This window comes from Ylistrum balloti, unplaced genomic scaffold (genome assembly GCF_031769215.1).
Source record: "Ylistrum balloti isolate Yb309-2 unplaced genomic scaffold, AGI_CSIRO_Ybal_v1 Utg369830, whole genome shotgun sequence".
Taxonomy (NCBI): Eukaryota; Metazoa; Mollusca; class Bivalvia; order Pectinida; family Pectinidae; genus Ylistrum; species Ylistrum balloti.
Window position 1 is genome coordinate 161142 of NW_026781993.1, and position 23213 is coordinate 184354.

At 33.4% G+C, this 23213-nt stretch overlaps 1 protein-coding gene across 1 annotated transcript in view; it reads right to left on the reverse strand.

The window, feature by feature from the left end:
• Nucleotides 1–992: 992 nt before the first annotated feature.
• LOC132545181 (motile sperm domain-containing protein 2-like) overlaps nt 993–23213 on the reverse strand; it is a 28935-nt gene continuing 6714 nt past the window's right edge. The window contains exons 3-16 of the mRNA XM_060208858.1: nt 22906–23070; nt 21664–21750; nt 20645–20799; nt 18975–19035; nt 18269–18307; nt 17798–17922; nt 17092–17160; nt 11236–11304; nt 9602–9696; nt 9148–9247; nt 8930–9026; nt 7506–7629; nt 2458–2551; nt 993–1352 (exon numbers count right to left, since the gene is read on the reverse strand). Coding sequence (XP_060064841.1) covers nt 1185–1352; nt 2458–2551; nt 7506–7629; nt 8930–9026; nt 9148–9247; nt 9602–9696; nt 11236–11304; nt 17092–17160; nt 17798–17922; nt 18269–18307; nt 18975–19035; nt 20645–20799; nt 21664–21750; nt 22906–23070 — 1448 coding nt within the window. The 3' untranslated portion in view covers nt 993–1184. The remainder of the gene's footprint in view (nt 1353–2457; nt 2552–7505; nt 7630–8929; nt 9027–9147; nt 9248–9601; nt 9697–11235; nt 11305–17091; nt 17161–17797; nt 17923–18268; nt 18308–18974; nt 19036–20644; nt 20800–21663; nt 21751–22905; nt 23071–23213) is intronic.

The window sequence follows — 23213 nt, forward strand, 5'->3', positions numbered from 1 at the left end:
CTTTTGTGTAGAAAAACTGATCCAATTTTTGTGTTTCCTAACCATACAATACGTAGGAATGAATGTTCTTTACAAATGGTTTTTGATTGGGAAGCAGTAATTACAAATGCTACAGTAGTACTGAGAAAACAGTACAGAAATGCTATGGTAATGTGATGAAAACACTACGGCAGTATTACGGAAACAGTAAACACTACAGTTAAATTGGAACAGAAAACATGTATAGGTCTGATTTATATTTCCATCATTCAATGTACCTTTGTTTGTGTCAAAATTCACATCAGGAAATTCACCTGTTTAAAAAATTTCACTTTACTTAAAACAGAAGTATACGTGATTATACCCTTAGAAATAAGATTTTAATCGAGGATGTGGTTATTTTACATATGATAACCCATTCCACTATCACTCTCTTTTATATCAATTCTGCGCTTTATTACAAGCCAGTATTTCATTTGCATGTCTTAAATCCCTAAGAAATTCACCAGAATTTTTATACTTTTGATTACAAAAGAATGGACACAATCAATCTGAATATTGTAATTCCAGAAGTCAATAATATTCAACTCATAAATCTTAATAACTGTTTTGTGTCCCAATTTTGTTTTTAATCAAAAGTGCTATTGATCTAGTAAGACACTTTGGGCCTGTTTATATAGCTGATATAGAAGCCACTAGAGTATATATCAATATCATTTTACAATACTAAATCTTCCAGCAGATAAAAAACACCAATATGATTATTGTATGGCAGTTTTTATGACTTCACCTAACTAACAGTTCAGCAAAAATCAATTAAAACAGAATAAAATCAACACATAATACTATCCTATGCAATAAGTATCTTCACATTTCAGTTCCTGAATGTAGGTCGACATATTTACAAATATCATCAAACAAATACCAAAGAAGAGTATTAAACGTTATAGAAACCTGATCAAAAGAAAATAAATCTTTTAAATCAAAAACAATTTTCGATTCATTCACACAATTTGATTATCATGTATAAGTTTTCAATCAAAGAATATCAATAATGAAAATAAAGTTGTTTTCTATAATTTGTAATATTTTAATTAGTTGCTTATATCATTGAAATAAAATCTCCAAGGTTTTTCATACTCCTAGAGTGATGATTAGATCATTATATGTAGGAAGCACCAGTTTGATTTCAGTAAAATACAGTATCACCACATTGCACCGGGACAGGAACTGTAGTTAGCCCTTGAGTCAGGTTGGGATTGGTAGTGAAGGAAGAGAACGACAAACAACATAAACATGATGACAAGCTGCAGTGCCCCCAGGGCCTTCAGCATCCACTGCGTCTGTCGGGTACTCACCATCAGGTCATCAACCTGTAACAAAAATTTCTCACTTCATTTCTACAATCCTCAAAATAGGTATTGTTTCTCTTCATACAAAAACATATTGCTATTGGAAAGAAAATATCTGGATTTATCATAAAGTAGATCTATTGACATAAAGTTTATTCTTTGATAACTTACTACCATCCAAAGTAGAAAGTCCTGAACAATATTTACTATTGTGTACCACTACATCTAAAATACAAGGCCCTGAACCAATATTTACTATTGTGTAACACTACACCTGATGTACAAAGCCCTGAACCAATATTTACTATAGTGTAACACTACACCTGATGTACAAGGCCCTGAACCAATATTTACTGTTGTGTAACACTAGATCTCAAGTACACAGCCCTGAACCATTATTTATCACTGTGTAACATTACACCTGATGTACAAGGTCCTGAACCATTATTTACTGTTGTGTAACACTAGATCTAAAGTACACAGCCCTGAACCATTATTTATCACTGTGTAACATTACACCTGATGTACAAGGTCCTGAACCATTATTTACTGTTGTGTAACACTAGATCTAAAGTACACAGCCCTGAACCATTATTTACTGTTGTGTAACACTACATCTAAAATACAAGGCCCTGAACCATTATTTACTATTCTGTAACACTACACCTGATGTACAAGGTCCTGAACCAATATTTACTATTCTGTAACACTACATACACCTGATGTACTAGGCCCTGAACCAATATTTACTATTGTGTAACACTACATACACCTGATGTACTAGGCCCTGAACCAATATTTACTATTCTGTAACACTACACCTGATGTACAAGGTCCTGAACCATCATTTACTATTGTGTAACACTACATACACCTGATGTACAAGGCCCTGAACCATTATTTACTATTGTGTAACACTACATACACCTGATGTACTAGGCCCTGAACCATTATTTACTATTGTGTAACACTACACCTGATGTACAAGGTCCTAAACCAATATTTACTATTGTGTAACACTACATACACCTGATGTACAAGGTCCTGAACCATCATTTACTATTCTGTAACACTATAAACAAATTACTGCAGCAATATCATATTCTCTCATTATAAGTATACTCACCTTTTGTGAAAGTGTCTGCACATTTTCATCTGAGTTCGAACTTGCTCCAGCATTTTGTCCCTGCAAAGTCTTTGTTGACTGCACACATCTCAACCTTCAAACAAAGCCAACATTATGTTAAGTTTTCACTTCTATCATTACCTGTAAATTCTACTGTATACTCTGTTTACAAAAAATATTTCCCATGATTCAAGTTTTCTCTGCATAACAAACATTCTTCTAAAATGTTTACAAAAACATGACCTAAAACAGCCCCCTGTTTACCTAGATAAGCTCTAGAGAGGGAAGCAACTAGTTCAGGTTTGAGACTAAGGAGGAGGGAGGACTAAGTTTTGGCACTACCAACAAAGTGCATTAACTTCAATTTCCAGTAGTGTTTCTATACACTGTACCACAGAACCAGATAGACATATATAATTATGTATGGTAATTGTAAATATTTGTTTCAAGAAAAATTACAAAGGGAAACTGTTACTTCTTAATAAAGAGACGAGGAACCCTTACCTCTTAATAAAGAGAGGAGGAATGGTTACCTCTTAATAAAGAGAGGAGGAATGGTTACCTCTTAATAAAGAGAGGAGGAATGGTTACCTCTTAATAAAGAGGGGAGGAACGGTTACCTCTTAATAAAGAGGGGAGGAACTGTTACCTCTTAATAAAGAGGGGAGGAACGGTTACCTCTTAATAAAGAGGGGAGGAACGGTTACCTCTTAATAAAGAGGGGAGGAACGGTTACCTCTTAATAAAGAGAGGAGGAATGGTTACCTCTTAATAAAGAGGGGAGGAACGGTTATTTCTTAATAAAGAGGGGAGGAATGGTTACCTCTTAATAAAGAGAGGAGGAATGGTTACCTCTTAATAAAGAGAGGAGGAATGGTTACCTCTTAATAAAGAGAGGAGGAATGGTTACCTCTTAATAAAGAGAGGAGGAATGGTTACCTCTTAATAAAGAGTGGAGGAATGGTTACCATTTAATAAAGAGAGGAGGAATGGTTACCTCTTAATAAAGAGAGGAGGAATGGTTACCATTTAATAAAGAGAGGAGGAATGGTTACCTCTTAATAAAGAGAGGAGGAATGGTTACCTCTTAATAAAGAGAGGAGGAATGGTTACCACTTAATAAAGAGAGGAGGAATGGTTACCTCTTAATAAAGAGAGGAGGAATAGTTACCTCTTAATAAAGAGAGGAGGAATGGTTAGCTCTTAATAAACACTTAAGTGATCTCAAGAAACAGTTCATCAAGGACATCCCACCACTTTAGTAATTATTATTACACTTTTTTTGTTTAAATAACACGGCCACATATTTGAAGATTTCTTAGCTGATCGTAAGTCAAGTACAGTCATAAAGTTAATGAATGAAATCTGATTCTATTCTACCAATTATATACACTGTATTTGATTCTAAAATATCAAAAGCCATGGATTTCAGTTCTACAGCAAATCAGTCATTCCCAGTCATATTGTCAATATCAAGTAAAATCCCAAACAAGTTATGATCAACAGGGATTTGCTTCAGAAGCGCTGCAGCCTCAATCTCCAGGTAAAGTACATCAGGGAGATACTAGGTCCCATTTCATGTTTACTCTAACAAGTAAATTCTACACTGTAATCTACAGAAGGCACATATTGATTGAACCTCAACAACATGCCTTATTCCCGACATCAGAGACAAGTTATAAACATTACACACAGATGGATAACCCTGGCAATATAATGAAAGGATTATTTTGTAACATGCACTTTTTCTACAGAAAACTAGCTACCAGTATGTTCACTTTGCGTAAAAGCTAATGTGGAATATATATGCTATTTCATTTCTACCCTACACCACTAGCTTGCATTCACAGATATTGCCCATCAAGGCTTGTTGTTGTGTAATTTGGTACCAGTTTAAATTTTCATCACAAAATTCAAAACTTTATCCACATCTCACTGTCTGATCAGTGATATACAATGACCATGAGAGTAATACAGAATAGAGTATAGTACCCATGTGTATGCCTCACATTCTATGTTGATTGATGTCTGGCTGTGATGATTAGAGCATAGTTGACATTGATGGATAAAGGAAGGGAACTCCTTTTCAAAGGCAGCATTGCCATAAGCTGTTAAATCTGTATTTTGTTTTAATGCCATAATTCAATGCAAACATGTTGCCACGTGATTGGGTAGGTTGTGTTGACATTTCAGTTAGTCTATATAGGACGGATTAGCAGTCAAGACTTGACAAGCAGAGACTCCACATGACAGGATAGTTTGATCTGCTATATGTAGTGTGTAGCGGAATATACACTACAGTGAGAAGAAGCAATCTCCTTCTCTATTTTTGAACATTGCTGGCTATCATATTGAAAAATCATGTAATTGCTAAATACAAGAATATCAGTAAAAATGATGAATGCTCCAAAAAAACAACTTTATTGGACACAAAAGGTTAAACAAAGGGCAATAATTCTGTACTAAAGGGGTTTAATGCTCTTAAAATGACCAAGGTATACACCAAGTTTCATTATCCCATTGAAGATGCAAGCAAAGCTATGCTTTGGACATGAACAATTTAACAAAGGGCTATAACTCTGACACTGAGGGGTCAGGGGCCTTGAATATAATACAGTGAAGCTTCCTCAAACCAATCCTTCTTGAAATCTATCACCTCTTGAAACTGAAGGAAATGGCGATATATGGACTGATAACCTGTTAATCATACTAATACAAACCTTCCAATACCGATCCTTCTTAGTTCCAAATACCAAACCGATTTTGTGTCCAAAATGATTACCCTGGTAATATGTACTAAAACACCAGTGACACCTGAACAATCAAGATCAAATTTCAAACCAGTGGACCATAAAATCAACCCCTGTTGTGACAGTTGTTAGCTTGACGTTCCCTGCGAGTATGCCTGTCACTGGTAGGCTTTGTATACAATACCTACCCTAATCGGGAGGGTTATAATTAACAGAACTTATCTTCAATGGCAAATTAAATCCATATTGAACAAGTCCATCATTTCTCTGAAGTGAGAAACTTATACAGATAAAGTTTAAATGAGTAAATGTTGCAGAGTTAGAAAACTGCAGTTTCGCATCTGAATTGTAATTTAATGATGTGATTTTAACAAATAGAAATATCAATTCGGTGTTGATTTAAAGATAAGTTTTTATACTGATCAACAAAATATACATTCACCAAATACATTGGTTGGTAACACTTGCGGACGAGCCAACAAACCTACCAAGACGTTGTTAGGAATAGTTAAGTAACGTTACATTACTACCAAGATCGCTGGGCATTGTGCAGATTTCTTTTTGAGTAAAGCCATTTATAGAATACAAGTATTATTGTTTTTCACTTATACTTTCGTACAAATATTTGTTATAACGAATATTTGTTACCCTATAAAACTGTAAACTGTAATCAGTTGGACATGTGCAGTGTAAGACCTGAATGTTTAAGGTAATGTACAGAACCGAATCTGTTCTTTTATATCTGAGTCTTGATCAGTCAACTTGCATCACCTCTACAAACTGAACCCTCTCTTAACTGGCAAAATATTCATGTCCCATGCATGGTCTGTTTGGAGAAGTTTCACTGTACAAAGAAAACTAGCGTAGAAAGACCAAAGTATACACTATGTTTCATGATCCTTGTCTAACTGTGGGTAAACTTTAAAGTTTGTACAAAATGGGGAATCGCATGGACCTGGTTACTGTAGTCTTACAGCTGGCAATCCCTCCCCAGAAACTGTCTACAGGTGTTTTCCCATCCTCCCACTTTGGCAAGTCAGCATCTGGGCATAACTGAAATTCTCTATATTCCTTCAGCAAGGGTGCCAAGTTGACCATCCTGAATGACAGAAGGAAATCTCTTCCCTATCTCCACAACATCTGCTGGATTTACATGATCCCGTGAGGAAGGCACAAGAAACTCAAGTTTGTTGATGACTGGGTCATGAAATGGGAATTTCTTCACCATCTTGTCCACAGCTGCTATGTAAAATCTCCTCACACTGCTGAAGAACCTTGCTGTGACTCCTTGAGTGTCTTCATCATGCTCACTTAGGTAAGCCCGAGTGCAAAGTCCAACAGCTAGGTATGGATCTTTCAGATGAACAGTGGTGTCTCTGTAAGGTACGGCTGTCACATCCTCTGCTTCCCTTATCGTCTTCGCCAAGACAAACTTTCCAAGCAGCTTCCTCAGGATTTGTTGCATCTCCTTCCCCAGGTATGGAAGACGAGTGTCATCTGCCTGGAACATGGTGTTGAATTCCACAAGGAGGGGGAGAATAAATTGCAGGAAATGGAAGTAGAGCAACATCTCAGGGTTAGACAACAGGCATACAAGCCTAAACGTAAACAAATATCGCATTACAGTATGAACTCACAACTTTGACCGTACGTGCGAGGTCGGAGCAGGACAGGTGAATCAAGCGATCTTACCTTACAAAAAGCATTTGTCTGGCTTGTCGAACTTTTCCCGACCCATGGAAATTCCTGTTCCCATGATAATTGGTACTTGGTGTCATATTTTCCACGTTTAGGGCTGGGTTTTGGCGGAGAAAGGACCATGATCAATTTGCAAGTTCTCAAAATGGCGGAAAGCGAAGAAACGATCAGTCTGTTTTCTGATTGGTTAAAAATCGTATGACGTCATCAGGAACTCCAAGTCGATTCTTATTGGTTAGAATCGGGAGTTTTCTCAAAGAAGTGGGAGGGATTCCCCAAAATCGGGAGATATCGCTGTTTTAAGACTCACGATCGGGAGTCGGGAAACGGGGTGAAAAATCGAGAGGCTCCCGCCTAAATCGGGAGGGTTGGCAAGTAAAGTCATGCTCTTGACACAAAAGGATGGATGGATGAACAAGGCAGCAACTATATGCTTCCCAAACAAATTTTCTGGAAGCATACTTAGGAATTGGATGTGGTGATGGGTTGACCTAACTTGGTTGGTCAATAATCTAATCAAGCATGACATATTCTAACAGGAGACAAAGAAAACACATGTATGATAAAAGTTATTAATTATGATTCATGTATGCTAATTACTTGTGCTCCATGACGTTTTCCTTTGGAATAGTCTTCCACAACTCAGCCAGCTTTTCCTGTGAATCAGTGGTCACCTCCATGGCCATGACAAGGAATCTGTCCTTACATATGGTGTTTTCAAAGCCTGCAACATTAATGTAAAGCCTGGCATGTAATTATTATCAATATAAACTTAAAAGGCAATGTACAGTAGAAAGGGTCTATAGCATATATACATATCCCTTCTCCTTGCAAACCAGAATCTGATCAGGATTTATACCTGATCTATCATATGAACTAAATCCGCTGAGAGGCTCTCAAGACAGGATATTCATTTGTGACTGGACAGGAAAAGACGTATGGTTGAGTAACACTATATTGCATGCCATAAAAAATGTGATAGAGAAATAATAAAGCACATGAGTGCCATCTGATGCATGTTTGCAAAATAGTACCAACCTGTTTCTAATCTAAATACTGTAACAGTACATGTAGTATGAATTTCTTTACAGTACAATTTCCCCAAAGTGATCTTTCTCAAAACCAATCATCTCTTGAAACCAAACGAAATGGAGGTGTACAGAATAGCATCCTCTGTACAAAAGGGGTTTCAGGCTCTTAATATGACCAAGGTATACACCACGTTTCATTATCCTATTGAAGATGCAAGCAAAGTTTGCTTTCGACATGGCAAATCTAACAAAGGGCTATAACTCTGTAACTGAGGGGTTGAGGGCCTTAAATATAATACAGTGCAACTTCCCCAAATTGATCCTTGTCAAAACCGATCACCAAATAGCAAGCATATTTTTTGTCCCAAATGGCCAAAATATATTGAAAATCACTTCTGAAAACAGGCCTTACCTGAACCATCAAGACCCTGAAAGCCGACTGGCAGACTGTGAAATCAACACCAGTAGTGACAGCTATATTCTATACATCCTTGGTCATTTGTCTGTCATTGTAGGCTTTATACACAATACCTACCCTGATTAGCAGGATTATAATTAACATAATGTACAGTTATCTCCAATGACAATTTGAAGCCATATGGAACTGACCGGGGCTACGTCAGGCCATATGTAACTTTGCATCCAAGACTGGGCAACACTTAGATTTTCTAGATTTCTTTTCAACTACAGCCACACATTATTATCACCGTTTAACCACTTCACCAAAATATTTTTTCACTTTAAAACTTATTGCTCTGTTTTCAGTTGGACGTGCGATAAAAATGCTGGAAGTGAACGGAATAGTTAACGTAATGTAAAGTACAGAATCAATTTGATTACATCCCAATCCCTAAACTGACCAAATATTCATGTTCCATGTATGGTTGGCTTGGACAAGTTCCACTGATTTTTTAAATTCTTGTTGAACTTATTTTTCTACTGGAAAAGACTTTATATATAACAGAAGGGTGTGTATATCATTTGCATTCCCACCTTGTTGTAAGTACACATACACCACAACAGTACTTCCAGGCTTGGCCACACCAAAACATGGTCGCACTTTATACTTTTCAGGAGATGTTGTCTTTACCTGAAAAAAACAAAATATCAAGTTAATTAAACCCATGAACATCTATATTCCATTTCTTCAAAATCTCCCCAAATCATTCTTTCTATATCACTTGTTATATCTAAGACATCATATCACTTACTTTGTATGCAATTGGGTACGGTAAAGTGTTCTTCAGTGATATGGTATCATATGCTTCTTTTCCACTTTCATCAATGATAAATTCTAGTTCTTCAGCAGGACTGTAAAACACAACTCAATCATGCAACTAACAAAGGAGGGGAGACAAATCATTGCCAACAGTATATGAAGAAATGTGGTTATTTTTTTCAAAATAGAAATTTCATGAAAACTACCAGAACACTCACCCAATGTCTTTTCAGGTCATTAAAAACTTAGACTTTACAATTTCTTAAGCTTTACTTATCTAAGTTCTTTGAAACTGTGTTTGCTACACAATATGGTTGTCAAGATTGTGTTCTTTTTACTTAATCATCTGGCATACAAAACTGATATGAAATCTTTTACAGGGCGATTCAAATCTGATCAACACCAATTACAACTCTGGCTTCGAATATTACATAACTAAAACATACCTGATGGTCAGCAGCCTACCAATGAAAGAGTTATCTGCCCCTGAATCCATCTTTCCAGTGGTCCCACGTATACCTATTTTCCTTGTGCTCAGACTCTGAAATGACAAAATGAACAATCAGTACATGTTGTTAAACATTATAAATAGCCATCACTTCCTTGTGAGTCATAAAATGTGTTTCTAACTATCAATTTTAGGACAAAATAGGACAAACCTCCTTCTCTACACTCATTGTGCAAGTCAATATTCAGGCAACATATTTTCCATGGTGATATTTTGTGTCAGTTTTAAATGTAGAGTACTGATATACCTTGTAAATAATCTAATGATCATATTAGAGTAACAGGTGTTTTCAACACTGACTTCCTCATAAGATAAATAATGTGTTCAGGAAATGTTTTTTTCTAAAATTCACCTTGTAACTTATTTCAGCGACTACATACTCTATGATGATATGTAAGAGTTTCCTTATTTAAATAATATATTGTTGCTGTGTTCAAGTTCAGGTGGATTTTTTCTCATGATAATTCTATTCTTCTGTACGGACAAGTCAGATCCTCTTTCAGTTGAAAGCACTACATAACTGTATACATACATAATTTGTCAAATATGCCATAAATGTTATGTCAGGAATTTCTGGTTAACATGCAACATTATCCAAATCCAAGCAACTGCAATGTTTGTAAATATAACATATAAAAATATACTGTCAGCTTAATCTGTGTACCACTACAATCTGGTTTTAGCTACTTAACAAGTCAGAGATGGGATTCGCTCCCCGAATGGGACAAAATTTAAGGATAAAAAATAACAAAATACATTAACTCCAAAATCATGAGAGTGATAGGTCTTGTGCACTGCACTTCTCCTTGCTGAGATCTATATACCTATGAAGTTTCATGTTGATTCCTCTTTCAGTTTTTGTGTAATTTGTAATTGTGAAAAATATGACAAACAGACAAATTGACAACTACATGCTAGAGCATAAAAATCATTTTTCAAATGAAAGAGTCTATTTCATCTATGGCCCAAACTGATGACTTCAAAAACTTAAAATGAGTATGAAAGACTGTCTGTAATCCTCAACCGTCCGATACCCAAACCCAAAACCTGCTACACACACTTTAATAAAAAGGTGTATTGTGATCATATCTATGATGTTACTAGCTATGTTAGTTTCATTTTTAGATATGTTTTCTTATGTGTCTTTAAGACTCTTACGGTAACTGATTATCATGATCACTTGTTTAGGACTTTTAGATAAACCGAGCATAGACCTCAGAATAGGTATCAATGATTTCATAATTCTGTGTGTTCCACCATATTGTCCCATCTCCGAGAATCTTCTTTAAACCAGAGCAGTGCTAGTTCCTGATTAATGGAAATCTCAATCTGAATATTTCCTTAAACAACTAGTCTTTGGTAAGCTTTTAGTATAGTACTTCATTGTCTCATAGAGACACTATGCATGCATTGTTTATAGCATACGAGTGCCACTAGGTGTCACTACCACTACAGAAAGCTAGCATTGGTAGCAACAGCGGTGACAATAGGCTAAAAGTGGAACTGTGTTATGTAAGCCAAAACAAACATAAATTAGATCAATAAAGAAATATATGTATACTTATAACTAACACTTTTGCCGTGTGGTGTGTCTGGAGATCCATCCCCATCTGTAGTTTTAGCAGACTCTGCAAATGTCACCTGTAACAGTAATTTTCAGTGCTGTATAACAATGTGTTACATCTACTTCAATATTAGTGTACATATTAGTAATATCTGATAAAGCCACATCATGAGTTAAAATGTAATATGTGGCTTAGCCATCAATCAACAAGATGACGGAAGAAACATTATCCAGAGAGACATCTTTAAAACAATGAAACCTCTGAGTGTGATCTAGCATATTTCAGCATTGCATGCATCTACCACAATGTAGTAATATTCTGGAACAAATCAATAATTATTCCTAGAAGACTGAGATGTATCCATGAGACAAGAGGTTCTGACAGAATACAACATATTGAACTTTTACAGAGTAAATCTTAACAGAGATAAAAACTGAACCACAAATACCAAACAAAAAACCAGGAGTTTAAAATGTGAAAAAATGTGAAAAACACAATTTATGTTCTGTGGAAACATATTTATGTAATACACTACAAATTTACTCTGTACATAAATAATCAATAAACTAGTAGCTGAAAACTCTGCTGAAGCAAGACTCCTTGTCTGCCATGAAAATACCCTAGGGACATCTGGGAAAACAAAATCAATGTAACCTTAATCATTCATAGGAGTCTGTCTACAGTTACACTATACAGTGTACACACTGTACTGTGTATAGATTATAGTATGTCAAGTGGTATTGACAGTACAACTTCAAAGTATTTTATAAAATATTGCTGATAATGTTTTATCTCAATAGATTCGGATGTAAATACAAATAAAACCCTTCAATAGTCATATGAATTATAAATATATGACATGTAAAAATGCTAACAGTTATACTTCAATGATAGGGTTCATAATTTTAGAGTGATAAATGAAATGCTAAATATTAAGCTTGAAATTTTATTTGCATATTACACATATGCTAATAAATTATGTAGAACACATGTACATTACCAAAAACAGAATAATTTCCCCCCATAGTTAACTCTAGTATTGATTCATACCTCCCCAGCATCTGCCATCTTGTTTCCAAGCATCAATCAGAGACAATGGTAAGGGGAGATAATGTTGTCTTTTGTAACAAAGAACTATAACTCCGTTGACATTCTTTGTCCCACATAGAAACATTTTGAAAATAACAATACAACAAATTTCAATCATTTTAGTAATATTTCATTAATATCACCAAAATGATTAGGATTACTGATATACAACATAGATTTTTTTGTTTACATAATATAAGGCAAGCTGACAATTTTTTATTGTAAAATCTGATGGTTTTATTTGAAAATGTTCTAAATAACTATTTATCTGGGTAACCATTATCTGTTTCATTTGGAAATTTACCTGCAAAATTCCTCAATTTATCATTTATGAATTTGTCAATTATTTAAGGTGGGGATGTTGCCGTGGTAACCAAGATCAACAAAAGGGAGATAACCAATTCTAGAAAATGACTGCAAATAATTATTTTAATATCAAACCCAATATCTATTGAAAGAAATCCAGGAAAATGTATTTCTAATACCATTTTTCCACTGAATAATAATGAAGTGCTTATATTAAAGTCAAACTTGTCAAATCTTGCTATAAAATGAACAATTATGAGACGAAAAACAGTCACAACAATATTATTAAAGAAAACTGAGAATATTGTTATCAAATTGACAAAAAGAAAAAGCAATGCCACAAAAAGAAGTAAAAACATATCTATAAGAAATTAGTTTAAACATTAATATTATTTATTCATATTTTGTTGTTATTTTCCAGTTATTTACAATTATTAAAACAATCCATTCTTCTACTTTTCATAGTGCATCTCATTATTTTTTTCTCTTATATATATATATAAAGCATCTCCTGTATGTAGACAGAATGATATGGCATGTATGTGTATTTGGCATAAGAATTAATCCATATAATAAATATAGGAGAGATTCAAAGATTCAAATTCCAAGAAAAAACTTTAAATATCAAAATTAAAAGAATTTTTAGACACAGCAATTCTTACAATATTTCTATCAAATACTGGAAAAACATATACCAGTTTTAATTACAAATGATACAAGAGTACAAACTGCAACACATGCTACACTAAATAAAACAAAGAAACCCCTATAAGTTATAATCATATTTAGGTAGGCGCAATGGTACAGAAGTCATTAAATTGCTGATAAAGATGTGACTTTTTTTCTTATTTTTTGTTAAAAACAGGAAAATGTGTAATTAAAATCTGAAAAAATGTCTGAGGTTTGTGTGTATCTGCTATACAAGCATTCATTGAACTGTGATCTGTTATAATAATCATAAAGTGTGAACATTTTTGGATGATTTTATCTTAAAATGAAATAATTCTGTTATTTTACGGTCTTTTAATGCCAAGATCTTTGTGATCTCTAATTTTCAGAGCACTTTTCTTCCCCAAATATCAATCCCCAGATGTGAAGAATGAAGAATTCATTAAACAGCTCATAAAAAAAAATTATATATATATATCAATCTGTTGATTCATTTATAACACAAAACCAGCACAAAAACAATGAGATGTCAAAAAATATGCATTACACATAATAAAATATGTGAAACTTTTATTGATAATTGAACAATTAAATATCTACACTTTTTTGTCTTATTGCTGGAGCTGAAGAAGGGAAACACTTACAGGTTAAAGGGCTTTTGACCAGTGAAATCGTATCACATATAGGAACATACAAAGTAGTTAGAGTAGTCTCTGAAATGTTGTTGCATTCTATATATGTGTGATGTGCAGGGCATTAACTTGTGTAACTTTGTGTGTGCAGGATGTGAATTAACTGAAACTTATAATCAAACACATCGAGCAGAGCACTTTGATACATATATCTATATATGTGTGTGTACTGTTAAAGCACATGTGCACCACAATCAACACTCAGATGTTAACAAAACTGATTAAGGCATTAAAGATGATGTAAAGATTAACAGGTAACAGGTTCTGATTGAAATCAAGACATTTATTCTTAGTTGTGAAGCTCAGAGGGTTAAAATCATTTTCGCTCCTTGCACCCCTGGAACATGCCATAGTAAAATTGAAGGTTCAATGTGTGTCACCTTGTGGACAAGACAAAAATTAGCTTGATCCTTTGATGTACATCAAACCAATCCAGAGGTTGAATAAGGGTATATTACAATAGCTTTGGAGTTGTCTGTTTTCTCTTGTACAATCTTCAAAAGGTGCATATCAACCTGTGATTGGTCATTTTTTCTCCTGGAACCAATCAAATTACTTTTCTTGTGCCTTCAATTTTGCCATGATATGCTCCTGGGGTGCAGAGAGTGAAAGTGATTGTAACTGCTGGAGTATCACACATGAGTACTAGTTTCCAAGCTTGTAAGGAATAATTCAGGTTTAATATTTGGGCTACAAGTGACTTCAGAATTTATCTTATTACTTTAATTGTTTAACCGTAACATTATGTCATTTTTTAACTGTTGTTATTACAGATACAATATGTTTTTTTCTGAGTTAATTCATTTCACACATTCAAATGTTATAACTCTTGCTGTACAATATCTGTACAATATATTTTCAATTGTAATAAAGAACCCCATTGGTATAAAATGTACACCAGTTTTTGGTGTGTCTACATGCTTACCTTGGGTTGTGGTTGGGGGATCTATCAAACAGTACATTTCAATCTATTAGTTCATCTAACTTTTAGTTGAACAATGATAAATGTTTAAATGTGAAAGGTTTTGAAATTCCATTTATGATCTTTAATTCAGAATATTTTACATTAAAAAATTCTCAAATATTTCAAAGATTTGATATGGACTAATGTCCATACAACTGATTAATAAGTGGATTAATCATAACCAAATTATTTATGTCCATATTTGTTGAACTGAATCAATATTTTAGCCTGCTCTTATCTGCTACAATTTACTGAAGTGTTCACAGTCTGTCACAGCCATTTGATTTGATCATGTTAACAGAGATGAATGACTTCTTCTATACTTTATTACATCAAGCTACAGACAAACTTCAGTAAAAACTATACAGGTCATAACTCTTTAAACAGTATGGTACATTTTCCAACTTCAGTGAGATCACTCCACTGTTCAATAATGATTACTCACAAAATGTCTTCTAGCCTGATGTATAAGTAATCAGTTCCATTTTCATGCCTAATTATATAATATATACATGTCACTGGCAGATTATCAGTTTTAATTGGTTGCACAGTGGATCCCACTTATTATAACATCAGTTATTGTGATATCCTATTTATAACAATATTCTTTCTATATATCAAATATTCCTTATTAAAATTAAGGAGAGAAAAACATTTAATATGATACAGTCCAATGTGAGATATCTGTTATTATAAGATTTTTTCTGTCCATAATTGATTTTCATACACAATAATCCTAACCTGTATTTTACATCTTGGCTGTTCCCTGTGATACAAATTATTTGCTACTAATTCCTGCTCAAGGCATCACGAGGTAGCCTGTACCACCTGTTATTGGTAAGTTTCACTGTCAGTAAACAATAAAGATTAAGTGGTCTACCTGTGGTCACAATTTTCAAAGTCATATTACATAGATAAGACTCCCAGTTATGTCCAAACAATTATAACAAGAAAGACAGAGATAAGACTAAAGTTACTAGAAAACAGCCATTTTGTATTGCTTTGGAACAGCACCAGTCATAATTTTATAAATGTTCACATATTTTCCTAATTAGCAAGTGTTTTTAATAACCATACCTTTCCTGTTCCCTAAAGAAAAAAAAAGTTTGATGTCTCATGTTTTAGCAGTAAGAGCCAGAAATGGGTCAATATTGACATCAGTGTCGTGTACACTTACAGAGTGATGTGTTCACCATATATGATATTTCATATCAATACACTCTCAAAGGAACTAGTTAAAAATTTATCACATCAACTTGGAGTATTATGTTATTTTCTTTATAAAAAATTGCTTAGGTAGCATGACCTTTGACTGTCACATGATCGTGTTGCTTTTCACGAGGCAAAATGGTAAAACTATTGACATTTACAGGAGCCAGGCAACATGTTTTGTTAGCAAAACAGCCAAATCATGATAATTCATAAAACGGTGGCAATTACTTTCATATGTATACCTTTTCTGAATATTGCATTACAGTAGTCTATTCTACTTCAGTTTAAATCAGTTTTTAGAAACAAACCAAAACTGAAAGTAGAAATTAACTTGTGTACCATTTGAATGTATTCACAATGACTGAATAATCAGGTTTGATTAAAGAAGTAATTCATATTGATTTTAATGGTTACAAAATACAAATATTATAATTACATTGCTTTCCATCATAGTTTTATTTAGTAATAGGCTTGACTATTGTGGTAGTCTGTTAACTTCGGCTCTTGGTTAGTACCTAAATAGCCTGCTCGGTTATAATATCCATGTACCAGTTATTAAAATATACTAGATATTATAATATTTTGATGTGAAAAATAAAATATCATAATAAGTGGGTTTCACTGTATACGGAACAACAGCAAAATAATTGACTGTGCTGCTTTAATCCAGCATATATCAAGTTTGAAAAGGATTTATTTATTACAAAATTTGAATCTGTTTATCAGAATCATACCTTATCATAAAACATTGTACAAGAAAAATACTTCCAATAGAGTGAGTCCCTCAACATTGTTGATCAGTGCCTGCAAGGTTGAGGACACCTTAAAGTGATAATCATGAACAACGTATACCAGAAGTTAATCAAATCTGTAAAAAATTTAAAGATAAAGTATCCATTGAATAAAGAGGAAAATAAGAATGCCAACTCACCCTTTTTTTCAGTTTGTTTTCATCCTCTCCCCTTTCATCTGGTGGGATATATTTAAACACAAATTTGTCCTAAAAAGAAAACAATGTGACTCTTGTAAATACAAGCAATACACTATATCTCATAAATCTGAAGCACATCGCAGAATATTTTTAAAACAGCACAATATTCAATAGATGAGTATTTACTGGGATTACACACAACTACAAGGGTCTGATTTCCAAAATCTCAATGTTTTTGATGTATTTTATGCTGACGTTTGCTTACTAACTGTGTAATTTCTCCATAATCTTAAATATAACATGAAGCTATTTATTCAAGGACTTGTAAATGTCATTTGAAGCATTTTAACAATATACTCTCCCCATCAAAACCTGCAATAACTTTAGCTCTCTAAAGTAGCCCATGTGATCTACAGAAATATGCATTCAGTAGCTAAAGAAATATAACCAGTGACTTTCCTTCCTTATATTCACCTCATTTTATATAGGCCCTATCTCAAATTGTGTGTTTTTTTCATTTTTCTCCAATTATTTTAGCCTTTAGAATTCCGTAGATCATTAATCAGAAATTATTTTATGAGTCTGGCATTCATATTCTCTATTTCATCACTAAAAATTCTTAATTTGCATCAGCTGGCAATTTCAGAAAATTGAGATAATCAATGACAGCTGATGGAGATTAGATGTTAAAGAGCAACAAACTCACAGTGCCTCCCATGTGTTCCATGAGTTGGTCCTTATTGATGTATTCCTGGATGTCACTTTTGCCTACAAATTTGATTTTCTTTATCGCCTGTGGACTTAACCAGGCTTTGATGATCTTCCAAGCAGCTAAAACAAAATAACATGCAAATTGTTACCAATCAAAATTGCTAATCTTAGATTCAACTCATTATTCATTCACTGTAGAAAGAGAGAAAGGGGAAGAAGGAGATATTATATCAAGCATTTTGATCTTTAACAGCTAGTGATTCCAAGCTAGACAGCTGAATTTTGCCCAGAATGATTCGGATGGCATTGTATATGATGAACCACATTCTGTTACATATAGCTTTTCTGACAGTCAGTTTTCACCCTATTCAGAAATTTTGCTATCTTTTTAAAGAAAAATATTTTTAGAAATAAGATAAGAAAGTTTTGATACCTGAAATTACAAAACACAAAGCATATACTTTACCATTGAATAACCAGGGCATCTCATAAACCAACATGTATCCTGAAAGACAACAGAAAATATTTCAACACAAAAAAAAATAGTGAACAATCAAACACTATGCAATGTTGAGATCAATCGAGCTTAAGCTCTGAATATGGATTTTAAAATCAATCTTCATCTAGGAATCTTCTTTGATATAATCTGCTACCATAAATAGAAATATTTAAAGTTGGTTAATTTTCACAAACAGGAAAATATTAATATGTTGTCTTTTTATTTTGCAAATAAATATATGATTCTTTTACAAATATTTGAGCCTAGCTAAATAAATCCACAAAAAAACAACAAATGTATATATGGTATGAAAATATATATGCCAAAATTAAAGTGAAACTGAACAATTCCTTACTTTCATATTTTTATATTTCAAATATTACATCTCTGGTCATACAAAAGGAATTATAACTGAACAGTTTATTCTTATTCAAAAGTAACAAATAAGCAGAGCAGATCTAGTGGATTTGGTTATCTTCATTTGAAGCATACAACAATGGCATTTTAAAATTTTATTTGAGAACTGATCATGAACAGCAGAATGTATTTTGAGCACCTATATGATCCTACAGTATCTTCTTTCTCTTACCTAGCAGGCTTATAAATGTATCAAAAAGCCATAAAGATGATTTCATTTACCTTCATGGAGGTCAGGTAGAGAAATTTTACTTACCTAGAAGAACTGGATAATAAACTTTAAAGCAAGTGATCACATATTTGATCAATTCCATGTCCTGCAATAAACATAAAGTGCTTAAAATCACTACATAGCAGCTGCTAATGATAGGACAGAATTTCAGAATCTGTAATAGTATTCTAATCAATTAAAATATATAATAATTATAATAGATATTAACATCATCCACTATTAGTTTTATCAGGGTTTTTGTTTACGTTAGTAATTTGCAAAATAGTAAGTACTTCAATTGTATTCAATTGATATTTCATTAAACAAGAAATACTAGAAGGATCTTGCCGTCCACCATTGTTTGATCCTTATATGCTCTTTGAAAGTTGGATCTTTCCCTTCTTTTCTCTTCTCTGTTTTAACTCTTAATGATAAGACATTTGAACATTCCATTGCAGAAATAAATGATAATCTTTACTTGCCAAATCCAAAATGGCCACCTGGAAGCCATTTTGTTTCTTCTGATCAGTTCAAAAAGCAAACAAGCACAAGGAGAGATCAAAGGGAACACAGGCATGAAATTTGACAGATAACCATTCAGTACTTCTTCAGAAATATAAATAACACTTTTTACTAGGCAAATCCCAAGATGGCTGTTTGTCAGCCATTTTCTTTTTCTGATCAGTCCCAAATTCAAAAAGGCACAGCTAGGGACCTAAAGAACCCTATACATGAAATTTGAGAAAGATCTGTAAAGTAGTTCTCAAGAAAAAGCGATAACAAACTTTCTAAATCAAAATCCAAGATGGCTGCCTTTCGATCCTTTTATTTTCCTGATCAGTTCCAACATTACATGGACACAATAAGAGACCAAGGGAAATCTACATATGAAATTTGAGAGAAATTCATCTCTTAATTTTCAAGAAATAGATATAACAAACTTCATTGAAAAAATCAAAGATAGATGCCCCTCGGCCATTTTGTTTTCTTTATCAATCCCAAAATGAAATGGGCACAACAAGGGACAAATGGGAACCTACATATGCAATTTGAGAAAGATCCATCAAGGACCTCTCAAGAAAAAGCGATAACAATAATTGTAAACATGAACAACGGACGGCCCATGGACCACGGACCATGGATGTAGAGCAATTTTAATGGCCCACCATCATCAGATGGTTGTCTAACAAAGGTAAAAATTAAGGATGACATCTCTTCACACATGATTACCAATGATATATTGCTACCTACAGGACATTTAAGAAATAAGAAATGTAACTGGCAGTTTTGAACCTCTTATGTTTATTTCCTGCAAAACTTCCTGTATATAGCAATTTCAAGGAGTTGTGTAATATCTGTTCTTTTATCATTAATATCATATTGCTTTTGCATATAATTACTTATTGATCATAGTCTTACTTTTTTCCTTTTTTTGTTACAAATTTTGACTCAAATATTGTGTAAATTGCCATGTAGTATATTGATATGGCACAATGAGCAGGGACTGTAAGTTACATCTTAATTTAAATGTAACAAACCCTTCATTTGATCTCTTTTTCTTACATTGGTATCAAGCCAACCTCCGATAAATTTCTTCACTTCAATGAATACATGGGCAGATAAAAAGGTTTTGTGGATAAGCCAGCGCATGTGTACTCTGAGGAGGTGATTCAGGACTATCACATAGAAACTAGACTAACAACATTGTTACTTACCAAATTTGACAAACCTGCCTCTGACATGTCAAATAGCATCACAATCTCTTTTGTTGGCTCCTCCTTATAAATAGCCTCAAGGTGATATGCAAAAAATTTCTTAACTCCATGAAGCTTTTCAGTGTCTTTCTTATGTAGCTTTACTCTGATAATCACTGGAAAAACAAATTGGTATTTGTAAACTATTATTTACAGCTACCATGAGAGTAGTTTTCTGTTGTCACATTAAGAACTTTTTGGAATCAAAATTTTAACAAAAAGCAATAATTCTGTAATGAATGGGTATTACGTCCTGACTTTGCTACACTGCACATCGTCTTTGTATGACCAATGTATACACCAATTTACAAAATCCTAATTTGAATGCAAGCAAAGTTATGCTCTAGACAAGAAAATTAAACAAAGGTCAATAACTCTATAATTAAGGGGTTGTGGGCCCCGACTTCAAAACATCAAATTGTCGTATTCCTTAATCTGATAGTGAAAGTCCTTTTAATTTTAATTTAATTCAGCATAATTACAATGGCACAAAAGTCTTATCAACTTAAACATGCTTCTCAAGTCTAACAGAGAGACCAACAAGCTAAATCCAGACAGAACTTCTTTTTTCTGATTGATAACACAAAAAAGAAGCCCATGGGACCTATATCATTCACCTGGTTTATTTGCTGACATTGACTCAAACTAAAGGAAAGGTATCTAAAACACTTGTATCCGTTTCCCTCCAATAGACTCACCCCTCTCGCAAAAGATGCACTATTGGTGCAAAACTAAGTACTCTTCACCAAGGATGTCTTCAGTTCCAAAAAAAGAAGGATTTTAAAGAATTTGTGCTTTCACATATTGGGCCCTGCCCCTAATGTCCCAAGTGGCAGAGACCTTAAATTTATACAAAATAGACTGCTACTGACTGAGTCATCATGGTATAAGACCTTTTAGTTTTGTTACCTATGTGTTATTTAAATTTTTCTTCAATGATATGCAAATAATCTTAGTATTATGTTGTACACGTAACTTACAAACTCTCCTGCCGTCTTTGTCATGGTTGCACCAAAAAATTGCTCCAACGTCAAATATCCATCTGTCAAACATTGTTTCGCGCAAATCTGCAACAAAATATGCCTACACATCACATCTTGAAATAAAGAGCAGAGCAATGTCTTCAAGCTTTTGAATTACATTTACTACTAAGAAAATATTCAACATCAAGAACTCCAAATCTTATATATTAATAAAATATAAAGTTAACTAATAAACAATATCAGGTAAACGTACCAAACTTGTTCGGTGGTACAGTAAAACAGAATGTATGTAAAATCTAAGCACCAGCTTCAACCTGCTGCAAGATTAACCCATGGCTAGTAAAATTTGATTCATGCAAGATTATGAAAATTAGAGGGAAAAAAATAAATAAAAATAGCATATGTAACCTTCACTGTATGATAGAAAGCACTGTAATTAGGGAGATTACCTGCCAACATAACTTCTGAAATTTTGATGAGTTCTCTCATATTCAAGGGATATAGCGGATTCCAAAAATGTGCAGTGTGGGTGAGTCCCACAAAAATGTACATTAGCGAAGAAATAATGAGTCCTAAAATCACTGCTAATAGTTCTACAAGTTCTATATTATATAGCCATCAAATGATATTTGTAGCAGTATGTATGATACAGTGCCACGAAGAATTTAGATTTGAAAAATAATTCATAATCTAGTATTTCCATGATCTTTTTTGAATAGTAACCAAGATTTATAACCACTGGCCCAGTGAGGCCAACCTCTTGTCAAATTATATCTCATCATGATCATGGACTTCAAAATCAAGGGTGACAGAGTGTTTTAAAAGGTGATAATGTAAAAAGAAGTTATAATCAATTATAACATATAGTTATCACATCTACAGTATACATATTACCTGTAAGATAAAAATAAATGTTCTATGTTATGTTTGAATATTATTTTGATGATATTAGATAAAAAAATTAACTTAAAACTTTTAAATATAACATGGTAAAGGAATATTTTATGATTCTAGCATCTAACACACTTTGAGAAGGTCATGATACAACCAATATAAGGTTGACCTGATGAAATCAGGCAAGTTAGAAACATTGCCAGTCCTTTACATAGACATGCATTTTGCCATAATATATCTAAACATACAAACATATATGGTGATTATGTCTGCATTTTTAAATTTTGATTTAGGGTTCCTTGACATACTTTTTGCAATGAATTTCTATATATCCTGATATCTTACCATTTATTTCTAATTCTTTTCTCCATTTCATTGTCTCATGAAGTCTGTTTGCTGCCTCTTCCAATGTCTCAAAGTCTCTGATAAATTGTCGGACGTATAAATCATTTGAAGCCACATTGTCGACATCTCTTTGATCATAAAGATTCTTCTCAACAAAATCTGTGACTACAAGAAAATAAATAAAATTGAAGTTTTAATTTAGAAACATTCCTTATATTTTCAATGTAAAGCTAAGACTAGACTAGTAATAACTGATCACAATCAAATGATTAATACAATTATACAGCATTATAGCTTACTAAAACAAT